The following is a 12950-nucleotide window of genomic DNA, read 5'->3' on the forward strand; positions in this document are numbered from 1 at the left end:
TGAATTGCTGTGCCAGGTAGACACAGACACACACAGACACACACAGACACACACAAATTGGGGAGGAAGAAACACCAGGAAGGGGGGGGAATTAAGGGGGGGGTCCTGTCTAACTATGACAGGGAATAGTATCATTATAATATATCTCAGCAGAGATGCATTCAACTACTCAGTTCATTTTACACAAAACAATGTTGTAATTCAATGATTTGCTAGAGCCAATGCAATTCATTCAGATTTATCAGCATCATAAAAAACAGCAAGACAGCATAACGTTGAAGCCCTCCATCCTTTGAAGATGTCCGCAGATTGTTTGTTGTCCGATTGTTTCTCCACTTCTTGATCATTAAAATAATTGTATTCGATAAAAGTCCACAGATCCAAAGAGTGAAAATGGGGTTTTCAAAAAAGTGTTAATACTTTTAATGGAGTATCATGCATACTCCACTACAAAAAGTCGGTCAACTTATTCTTCACTTCTTTCAATAACCAGCCATGAGGCAAACTTGGTTTAAATGGATAATTTTGTCAAGTCCAAATCTTGTTAAAGCAGAGCTTCAGAGCAATTTACATTCTGTTATTAACGCTGTCAGTTTGCTGTCTGACCTATCCTTCTCTCTACCCTGCCATCTCGTATCTTATTATGTTGCCATCTTGCCGTCTGTCTGACCGAATGAGTGAAGTCACTGATCCGCTGAGGAGCTTAAACCCCTGGACGGGGAAAAGCTAAACCCTGTGAGATAGCTGTGGCCTTGGGCTTTCAGCAAGGGAAGGCCGAGGGCAGTGATTTGTGGTCCTACCTACAATAAATCAAACGTGATTGGTTAATTCACCTGCCATTGTCTTAACAAACACAACTATGAGGTCTCCTGGTCCCAGTTATGACATCTGAACCAATGAATGAGCAAGCTAACCTTTTTCTCTGCTTACACTACAATAAAGGAAAATCTGATTGGATAATTTTATTTTCATGGTTTTATGAAGTTTATGAAGCAAACTTGATAGAAGATGACACTTAAATCAGAATGAATTGAATATCATTATTAAATGAGAGAGAATAAAAGCAACATTTGAATAGCCGATATGTTTGGCTTTTCTGAAGGAGTGAACCCAAAGTACCTGTCAGTGTGACTGTATACAAAGTCAAGGAAAAGATGCAAGTGGATGGACACAGACACTTAGTTGCTGTCTTAACACACAACGAAAACTAAATAAAAGACACAAATGTTCACTACGCTTTTGAAGAATACCACATAACAATAATTGTTTGCTAAAAACACAATTAATGGGGACTATACAGGAGTGACACTTGAATAGTGTAATAATGGTGAGTGGATGTTGCTTTATTGCAGAGGTGGACATGTGTGGATTACAAATAGTGTGCTTGTTCAGTAAAGCACATCTATTAAATGTCATCATTGAACTGGCAGCACTCCTACTTTTTAGTGCCAAGTCAGACATATCAGACACATATCAGTGCTTTCAGATAAATAACACTTTCCCAGTCTGGAATGTTGAATTGAACATTATTTACATGACGGAAACTGATAAACTCAAATTGTCGCTTTGCAAATTACCAGAAAAATGCAGCTAAAGCTAGATGCCACTGTACTAACAACAAAGGCGTGTAAGAAAATACAATGGGTACGGAGAGTATTCAGACCCCTTTAAAATGTTCACTCTTTGTTTCATTGCAGCCATTTCCTAAAATCCAAAAAGTTCATTTTATTTCTCATTAATGTACACTCAGCACCCCATCTTGACAGAACAAAAACAAAAAGGGTGCTTCTACTCAATTCTTAGCAAAGGGTCTGAATACTTATGACCATGTGATATTTCATTTTTTCTTTTTTAATAAATTTGCAAAAAATTCTACATTTCTGTTTTTTTTTCTGTCAAGATGGGGTGCTGAGTTAATGAGACATAAAATTAACTTTTTGGATTTTAGCAAATGGCTGCAATGAAACAAAGAGTGAAAAATTTAAAGGGGTACTTTCCGTACCCACTGTATAAAGCAGTGCGCTTTGACCTCTGGTCACCCTAGAATGTGGCACTGCAAAGTTCATCTGTGTGTCTTTGTGAAATAAGATGTGTTGACAGTGTTGAAGTATATACTGGAGCTGGTGAGCTGGGAAGTCCCAGTGTTCCCAACTGTTTTCAATGGAAAGTAACTACCACATCATCAATATGATCTATAGACTAATCCGAAATGGACGACATGACAGCTCCCAAAATTTTCTGAAGCCAAAGCATCTCAGTCAACATCAACAAGATGGCTAATGTATATTGCTGCCTTCTTCCAGTCACTAAACACAATCAGAAGAGAAAACTGCAGCCACATGGGAACACAGCTGAGAAATACTTGCAACTCTTTCCAAGTTGGAAAGACTCTCATGTCAGCTGGAAACACCTCAGCATTGGTACAGGTTTGCTATCTGCTCATTTGCAGTTCTCCAGTCCATTAACCAGCAGGTTAAATCTACTAAAATGCATTGTTAGAAGTTGGGCTGATAGTTCTGCTTCATCGTGATGCTCCACTTTTGCATAATGCATGTGTAGCAGCTAGTCTGACAAAGCCAGGTAAAGCAAGACTGGAGACCGAAATTTCCGACGCAACCCAGCTGAGACAGAAATCTGTAGGCCCACTTCACTCGTCCTGTGATGTAACCCATCAGAGATGATGATCCCATTCATGATCACTGACACAAACATGTTGGCAGGTTAAAGAAACAGGTTAAACAGTGCATGTGCACCCTGCTCCAGTCAAGTCTATCAAATGTGACATGAATTCAGATGTGAAACGCTCTTTCAAACCCTGTCACTGCTGCTGCTGCCAGGGAGCATAACACTACATATGGAGGAATGGAAACCTGTTATAGCCTTCCCCACAGTACTGCCCCAGGCAAACCCACACACAAAATACACACTCATGCACACATCGCTGAATGCCGGAATCCATCGGCAGCTGTGCTTTTGAAAAGGTGGAAACTTTTTTTTTTTCAGACTTCATAATTTATGACTAACATTGAACTACAACCACAAGAAATGTCCTGTGAGCCTCAAACATGAGATGCAATATTAGTATTTCATGTGATGTGTGTGGGGGGGGGATTTGGACAATGCGATTTATTAGGAAAGAATATGACATGAAAAATATTTAAAATAACTCATAATGGTAAACTGTACACAAATTTAAACTTTCCACATATTCCACACCCAACAACAAACACTCTACCACACAAAAACACACATGCATTCGTCTACATTGCAATATACAAAAATCAATGGACCTATGAATGGCAAATGGTATTTTTATTACATTTGTGCTCCAATGTCAGGGGGTCAAATAGATTTGAATCGTTGTTCGATTTCAATAAAGGACTTGCAATAATTTATAAATCCTGTCAAATGGGTCGAAATATCATACACTCACCCCTCGAGTCAGATAAACAACCAATGCATGCAAATATGCCTGCAAACACACACACAAATACACACACGCACACACACACAACCACTGCAGTTGACACACACTTGTGAGTGATTGAGAGAGACAGAGAGAGAGATTGTAAAGCCAGCTGTGCAGCGGGGAGCCCTGCCAAGTGGAGGGCAGAAGCAGCGAGCTGAAGGCAAATGATAAGATGACAGATGAACTGAGCCCAGATGGCCTCCACACTGCACTTCACAGTGAACGTCTTACCGTTAGGATTCTGCATATTTTCACTGACTTCTTTAGCTATTTTTAGAGCCTATATTTACCTGTTTTTCATGATCCCTCTGTGTCACACTCTGCCACTCTGCTGGCTGTGGTTAAGCTGAGCCGCAGCCCGTCTGGCTCAAAGCCATACACCCCATTGCCTGTAGAGGCTAATCAATTCAGTTTTCCAGCAGAAGCGATTGGGAGGAGAAAAAAAAATGCTGTAACCGTCTATTGTCATGTGCATTGTCCTTTTTTATGTTCGATTGCTGTTGTTCAATTATTGTTGTCACAGTCTAAACTGAACCATAACACAAATGTACCCTGGGTTTATAAGAGCACATAGAGGGGAAAACAAAATAAAAAAACTGAGGATATTTCAGATTCCCCAGATTGTCAGACATTAAGGCAGTGTGGAGCTGCAGCTCTGTAATTATAACAACAGTGTTCACATTGAATGCCCAAAAAAAACTTATACTATTTGCTGTGCTTGATTGAATTATTCTTATCATAAAAATACGCCAAGTGTAATACATAATGAGTTCATTATGTGAAATATAACATCAGATACATAGCAAGAATAATTGAAGATGGGGAGTTTTTGAGAGTCTGCAGGATGCAGTGGATACACACAGGTTATATACACACACTCCAGTTGACTCTGCTGACTAAACCGTTGGCTGAGGTCTGGAGGGAGGAGCAGAACGAAGGGTAAAGATCAGCCATAATGTGCTAACAGGGCCTGTGGGATGTATTCAATTAAATTCAGTTCCTTTGAAGTTAAATTGAAATTAATTGAAGACTGATTAGATCGGGTGAGTGGAAGATGCTGAAAATAAAGGTGACCACAGACTACAGTGTATGCGGAAAAAAAGTCAATTGATTGGTTTTAAAATAACATTCATCTCCTGCTAATTGGTTTGGTCTTGTACGTTTTCAGAGACATGTAATCTCTGCATGCACTGGTCAGGGTTAATGGTGGGCATATAAATTACAGGACCTATAAGTAAACATGGTCCAGTTTTATGTTTTCACTGACCTTTTTACATGATTAAACCAAAACCATGATTTTTCTTTAACCTTAACTAAGTGGTTTGACAACCCTTAACATAAACACAACACAGGAGTCATGCTTTAACAGCCATACGTGGATTATTGAAAGCCAATGGAAATACACATCATTTTGCAAATCTATTCACTTTAGACATTACACTATTTTTTTTTGTGTCTTGCACATAGTCATACATTGTTTTGAAAAATGTTTTTTAATGACGTAGCCTGGACTCTAAGGTCCATTACTTACAGTGATCCTACCTGACGATGGTGCAGTGGCTGACCGTAGCCCCAGTTTTAGCTGGTTTTCATTTCTTTAAAGAAAACTATGGCTTAATATGTATGTCAATTCTATGACTAAGATGAGTTTATATTGATATTTAGTTTATATCATTGATTATAATATTGATGATTATATGTAGTGTATATTTATATTGTACAAAGTGTGATTCAACTCCGTTGTCATGGTTCTAATAAGGTGTCGGCTCAGGTGCATTGTTGGTGCATTACACTATTTAGGCACATGGAAAGGGATTGTGTTATCAACCAACAAACCCCTGATCTGAAGTCAGTGCTGCAGCATTGCACTGTGAATAAGGGCACGTTATCAAGATAGCAATATGCACCTACATGGTGCTCAACATGTTTAACTTCTACTTGTGACACACAAAGGTACACACAGCAGAAATGATGAGTGAAATTGGCAAATTATTTGACCAGTCATGATGATACTCATACAATAGACATTGTAAATATATTTGCTCCCTCTACAGGGAAGATTTCTCTCTTGCTACCTGGTAAATCTGTCATAATAACAATCACACAATGTTGCATCAAAAGGAATGGAAGATGCACTTTGGTTATTAATGAAAAGACCAAGCACAACCTTGTTTTCCACTGTTAAACTAGTAAACACGGATTTGGACATGTCAGAAATATATATGTGTCATGCTGTACAGACCCTGTGCTTAGCTTGTTAACAGCTCTCTATATTCAGCTTGTAATGTAAGACTGTTACAAGGAGCTCTAAAAGCACAAGACAATTTAGTCTAAGTGATTTTCATGTTACTGATAAGATGACTGAATTGACTCGTATCCACACAACAGATAACATGTCTCTTATGTAATGTAAAAACATGTTATTCGCTCACAGAGCCAGTTCTCCGCTTGACCTCGTCAAAGGTTCCAACCATGAATAATGTCGGCTTTGTAAAGTCGCTGTAGACGGAAGGATAGCCGCTGTAGCTTAGCTGCTGCCTGTGAGTATGTGGGTGTTGTGTGGATCTTGTGAGGCCCACTGGACACATCAAATCAACAGATCATTTTGTCGGGGTTGTAAGGCTTTCATTTCCCCTGTTGTGCTTGTGATTTTATCACACGAATAAACACACAGACACCAAAGCCTCTGCTGGAGCCCGGAGATCTGACAAAGGCTATTTCATAGGTCTTATCTGTGTTACTTATGCAACACTGACACAGGCATACATAGAATAAAAAGAGTGGAGGCTCTGTGCACTAAATAAGCTAAATATTTGTATTGATGTGTAAGATATAGAAAGAACAGGTATACACCTGTATGAAACAGTGAAGAGGCGATGGTCTTTAATATATATATATATATATATTTATTTGTATGTTCTGCCTTGTTACATGGGGCTGAAAGGAGATAAACATGAGGAAACATAAGATACTATTGGAAAAAAAGGATAACAAGAACATATGGTGGATAATGAGAACTGTGATGTACATAAATGTAAAACATTAGTATATGCCTTAAAAATTATATATTAAAATATATGAAACAAAAGATGGAAAATAGACAAACTAACAATTAACATACAGGAAAATTACCTATATCAAACAATATTCTAAATAATAAGCCATGTCAAAATGTTATGTTCAATTGTTTCGACTTTTACACAGTACCATATCATTTGTATTTTTCTAAATCTACTCTGTCACTCTGCACCATCTAGCGTTGCATTTCCAATTTGGCGTTGACTTCGGTATGAAATTATTTCCGACGGCTGATGGCTGATTCCTCAGGGTTAAGAGAGAAGAAGAGGAAAGAGAGCCAGATGTAATGCTCTTATACACATATTCATCTCCTTTCATCTTGTTCCTCCAGCTCACACTGTTTATGTTGCCAGAATAAAATAGGCTAGAGAGCACTCAACTGAAAATCCCATTGAGAAGAAAAGACACTCAGGCTTTCCTTCAACTTCACAAGCCGCTGTTCAAACAAAAAACACAAACATATCAGTGTGGGGAATGTAGACTCGTCTTGTGCTTCCAGTCAATTTGATCTTTTGGCAAATGAAGGGATGATATGAAACGCTATAAAAAGGCTACCATCAAATTTATTAAATGTCCCTGTGAACGATTTTGTCTATTATGTACAACCCATTGGAGATGTTCTCTCGTTGAGGAAAGGAAACATTTTATGTTGTAAACATCCAATAATGAAACAGCGAATAAAAATATTAAAGCAGCAGAATTCATTCATTTTTCCCTTGCATGGCCTCGGGTGCTGGGCTCGGGGGTCATTTAAGTCCAGCACACTCAAAACCCCAGATCTTATCCAGTGTTACGAGCTGTAAAGACGGGTGAGAACAACACACTTCTACAGAGCACACACACGCAGCTGTTGTTTGCACTCACTTTGATTTCTTGCCAATGTCTCATCGACAATGTGGGCTAGGCCACCGGGGGAAGTGATCAGTGTTAAAAAGCAGGCACACGTCAAACAAGAAAAGGCTCTGGATAAAAGAACAACCTACATCAAGAAGCAGTTGGACTGTATCTGTGATTAACTGGCTGCACTGGCTGCAACTCCCCTCCCAATCAATCTGGATTTAGTCGAGGAGAATCCCAGATCCTTTATTATTTCTCTGTTGGAGTTCATGCCTTTGTCTGAAAGATATAAACCCAGGACGGTCACTACCTTTGAGGACATTTTTCCTCTGAAATATTTTCTTGAATACTTGAGGGTGATTATAACCTTGGGGGGGTTGCGATGCAGTTCGAAACTTTGGCAGTTTAATGGATGGTTTATTTATTTTGGATTTTCAAGTATTTCTTCTCTTACTTTTTTTAAAATGTCTGGCTTTTCTACACTTTTTAAATGTACACATTGGAAATGCGCATTCAAATAAAGGACAGAAATGCAATCAAAATAGTCTGTTTCTTAGAATATAAACTATTATTTATTGCAATTGTGTCAAAATCTGTTGAGTCAGGAATAGTAATGAGTCTTCTCTACATCAGAGAGCTGCTGCAGATTCACAGGACTCCTTTCTACCCACACATCCAAAGATTCTTTAATGGCAGAGGGGGACAAACAACTGATGTAGACAGAAGTCCAACATGTCTCTGCTGTCACAGAGGCTGTCTGCAGTCCTCCAGTAATCCATGTATGAACGGACTGTTCACTGTGAAAGACTGAAACAATGTTTGACAATCCTGATCCGGGAAACATCACATCTCAGTGATTCTTAACCAGCATTCTTCAGACTCCATCCCATCTTTACATCTTAATGTTTTACTGTGCGGCCCACAACTTTACTGTCCTGGTTCCTCCTCACCAGTCTCCATCTCATTTTCAGCAGCAGTCAGCTGTTGTGGGCAAAAAGACTCTGATAAACCCCCACTCCACACTACCCGCCCAGTAAGTAATGTCACACAAAGTAAGCAATAAACTCAAGATAGAATTTAAGATGGTGTCTCTTCTGAGGCTGTGGTGGAGGTTCCCGTCAGGGGGCAGGACTGGAGGCTTGCATCAGCATAAGCTGAGCAGGTGGCCCACGATGGCAGAGTCAGAACCCAAGATACTGAGGGTCTGATTCTAGACACCAGGGAAACTAAATGGAAACTAGAAGGCCAAAAGCAAGTGAGAAGACTAACATACTGCAGACTGTAATTTTGCAAGATAGATGTCAGATTTGTCATGTTTAGGACTAACTGTCAGTATTTCATGTAAAAGGGCTCGTTTGTATTCGCTTAAAGGTGACATATTATGCCCATTTTACCACAGTTGATATTGTTCCTTGGGATCTTAATGAAATGTCTGTAACATTTTTTGGTCAAAATACCACAAGGATCATTTAAAACAGCACCTTGTTACCCTGTCTAAAACAGCCCTCCTCAGATTGACCTGTTTTGAGTCCCCCCTCAGCAGGCTCCCCAGCTAACACCCGCCGCCCCGAGCTGAGGAGGGGGCTGTGGCTCGTAATTTACCCTGGTCTCCTCCTCCGCCAGATCTCCGCCTTCGGTGGGGGGGGAGCTATGCCATGTAGACTGACTGTGACGTCAATTCTTGTCGTAATCCCATTCAACGCACTCTAGCGTATAGTTTCTGACATAGAGGAACCACAACAAATCGCGGGAGTTGTTTTTTTCCAGAGTTCTTGGGACGGTAGACCAGATACCCAAATTAACGTGTAGAAGCACTACAAAAGTGGAATTTTCATAATATGTCCCGTTTAAGATTTTAGGATTAAATTGCAGGCACATCCAATGCAGGTAGAAGCAGTACAGAGTACATAAAGAGAAATTAAAGGCTGCTCAAAATGATGCTGAACAAAACAGATTGATTGACAAAAATACCTTCACATACCCTCTTGCCTTCTGTCTTTCGCCCACTTAATACGAATACAACTTAAACAATGATCTCTTATTATGTAAGAGGAGATATCCCTTCCACTTCGGTATCGTCCATAGTTGACTTCTTGACTCTTTGCCATGACGACACCCCATTGCTGTGGTTATTTAGAAATGACGTGGAACATACATATTCAATGTTTCCTGTCTGGAGAGAAAGCTGAATGTCATGATCGATAAGTCACTTTTATGGGAATCAAATCTCTGTCATTGCTTTTTTTGTGGTGGTGTTGATTTCCCAGCCAAACACACAGCAGTGATTTAATGGAGGACGGCCTACACAAAAGTGAAACACAAACACACACCATGTAAACAGGGAGTTTGACTCATCAAGTTGCCAATACTGTTTCAACTGTGTTGCTAATGGAGCAAAGTGAGGTGAAGATTTAATTGAAATCAAAGGAGAGACAAAGAGAAGAGATGAGTAATGATTAAGAAGAGAAACAGGCCAGAGACTGCATTCATACAGTATCTGTCACCGTGTGTGTATATGTCTGTGTGTATTTTTGTCTGCATGTGTGTGAGTTTGTGCGTGCAAATGTGTGTGCGTTTGCTTGTGTGTGTGTGTTGCCCGAGGAACAGTTGATGGATTTGCTGCTTGACTGCTCACACAGATTGGTGTCTGCTGTGATGGCAGCCTTGAACTGAAATTACGTGCACGCTCTCTCTCACTCTCACACACGACCACCAGACACAGTAACACAAACAGAGACCTACACATAATTGCAATGTCTTTGTGTGCGAGCGTGTTTGTGTGTATTCCTGAGTTCCTGAGGACGAGCGATTGTGTTGCCTCTAGGAGGCCATTTCAAAGTGCTGCGGAAGGATGGATGATCACCAACCGAAGGCCAACCAAAGCACCAGAGAGCATGAGATGATTGAACTGGTTCAAAGTGCTGTGTTCATGCGTTCATTAAAAGCAGTTTATTAAATTCCGTCAGTTGCTTTCTAATTTTCACTGAATCAGGAGACAAGGCTGGTTTTTATATATATTTACAACTGTAGGGTGTTTCTTTAATTAAAATCAAGGACTCGATGATATGGGCTGTAATTTGTGTAAATTAGTCGTTATTTTGATGCTTATTTGATAATGTTGGATAAATATTCTCTCCATACGATCAGAATATTCTAATAAGGTTTGTCGTGAAACTTGTAGGGAAAATGTTTAATTAGTATTATTAGGTTTTTTCCAATGGACGAAAATATTTTTGGAGCAGCTGGCAGGTTGTGCCGAAATTATCAGTAGAAAAAAATGTAATACTAAATTTCAGGAACTTAGAGACAAATACACGCAAAAAAGTATGTTGGAAGGTCATTTTACAGGAAGAAGCTGGAACTAACGGATAGATTAGTAGTTGCAAAACTGTGTAGTCAGCATCTAAAGGGGCAGTAAGTAAGTTATTATTAATATTAGTAAATGTATTACTATATGCTACAGAGGGACATTGCCCAGGGAAGCTTCCATTTCAAGCCAGTGTTCAGAATATAAACCAAAACCAGCACAACAGGCACAGTTGTAAACAATTGTAATACAGAAAGGTTTAACAGACTGTACTCACTGTACAGTACTGTTTTGTAGTAAAATGAATCTGCAGCAAACAAAGACTATATACACTATATGGGGTATTGAAGCAGTTGTTGTGTTGTATAGATATACAGTAGATCCATTCTGCGATGTCTTTGCATTGTGCTTGTCCAAATACAGACAGAGAAAGACCAATCGTCATCCAAAGCTCTTCTGAAAGAAATGATTGACTCTAGTGGCTGAGTCCTTTCAGTCGTAGAAAGCTCAGATTAAAGGACAAGAGGCATCAGGTCTATTGTTGTTTTTAGTTTTGGAGAATGGAAGGTTGATGCAACAACAGTAGACTGCAGTTAACTCTCACAGTCCATAGGCAATAGTCAGGTACTTAATTTTGGAAATGCAAAAAAATATGATGGGATCTCTGGCGTCCAATGATCAGAAGGTTGGTGCTTCCTCGTCTCCTCCAGGCCACACGTCAAAGTGTCCTTCAGCAGGAATGCACTGATCTACCGTCAGTTTATGAGTGTGTGAATTATAAGGATGACCTCCCTTTGAGTGGTTATTAGGAACAAACAATCAGCTGATCATTTATTTATTTATTTATTGTATATTCCGAGATTAAATCAGATCAACTACGTCCTGTCATGAATTATAGGGATTCTGAGGATAAAGAAAAACATCATATGGACTGATTGTGTGCACTGATATATGCATAGTTCATTCCTTTTCTTCTCAGTTTTGTCAGACAGTGCTGCAGTGTGGATTATTAGAATTACCAAAAAGCAATTGAGAGTGTGGGTGTCCCTGTCTGGACATATGAAAATGTACTTACTTGTTGTCACCGCAAAAATAGTGACAGTGACAGTGTTCATGGATATTCTTTTTACAACATCTAATGAAGCTAGTTTAGTTTTGTTCCATTTTGACATGTTGATTTTCTTCTCTTTTTTTATTCCTCCTTCCCTCTTTTCCGTTTCTCTTTCTATACAAAAGTGGTGCCTCAGGAAACAGCAGCAGTGAATCAGAGAGCAGCTCGGAGTCGGACACAGACGAATCAGGGAGCAGCTCCAGTGACAGCGAATACAACCGGGCCTCACGCACACACACACCAGAGGTAGGATGACAAGTGTGAATAGGTGTGTTAATGTGTATTCTCTGTAACTGTATCTGTGCACACACAGGCGATGAAATGCACAGAATGAATATCATAAGCAACACGGATTTTAAAATCATTCTTTCTTGTAAGGAAACAAGTCAATTAAAATGTTTGTGGAAGAAATAAATGGAAAGTATTATATATAGATTTCTGTTTCATCTTTAAGTAGACGCTGTGGCTCAAGTTCATTTAACCTAACAGAGGGAATAGGAAATCCCTAATCACAACATAGGAGGGATATTAGTATATATTCATTATGAACCTTGATTTATGGGTTATGCCACATGCATCTATATATCTCTAATTTGGAGACAACAAATCATTACTGTCACCATCCAAGGTCTTGTTTATTCTGTGAGTCAAAAGCTTTATTGATTTTAGAGCAGAGATCAAATTCAGCAGTCCATTAATAAAAGCAAAAATATTGATAATGTGTGTCATTTAGGTTACATTTCTTAAAGAGATTTCATTGGCTTGTTTGTCCGTCCTGATTAACACTATTCTTTTCACTTTGAGTGTGACTGCCTGTCCACTGAATGCTCTAGGTAATGCAATTGATGAAAACTGATTCCTAACATTGATTATCACAGTATTTTAATGGAGCAATGCTTCCTGGTTTCATACCCACTGGTTTCATAACATGAAAACAATCAGCACAACCAGAAGCAATAAAACAAGCAGATTTAAAGCCTATTTATGTGTGTGCAAAACTAAGCATGATGGTATATATGGTATTATTACATTATTTCATTCCTCCTTTGGCTGCATCCACTTGCAACTGCATATTCCCTTGAGTTATCGCACAGTAAAATCTATGAGGACATGGCACTCCAGATTCAAATATGTCACAGAGTTTATTT

The 12950-nt window shown here is 39.2% G+C and overlaps 2 protein-coding genes across 5 annotated transcripts in view; both read left to right on the top strand.

The window, feature by feature from the left end:
- The window catches only part of aff2 (AF4/FMR2 family, member 2), a 150687-nt gene that overhangs the window by 105082 nt on the left and 32655 nt on the right, over nt 1–12950 (top strand). Inside the window, exon 11 of the mRNA XM_053428681.1 lies at nt 11928–12048. Within this exon, the coding sequence (XP_053284656.1) occupies nt 11928–12048 (121 nt within the window). The remainder of the gene's footprint in view (nt 1–11927; nt 12049–12950) is intronic.
- zgc:66433 (uncharacterized protein LOC321250 homolog) overlaps nt 1–12950 on the top strand; it is a 143218-nt gene that overhangs the window by 25023 nt on the left and 105245 nt on the right. The window lies entirely within an intron of this gene.

This window comes from Pleuronectes platessa, chromosome 8 (assembly GCF_947347685.1).
Source record: "Pleuronectes platessa chromosome 8, fPlePla1.1, whole genome shotgun sequence".
NCBI lineage: Eukaryota > Metazoa > Chordata > Actinopteri > Pleuronectiformes > Pleuronectidae > Pleuronectes > Pleuronectes platessa.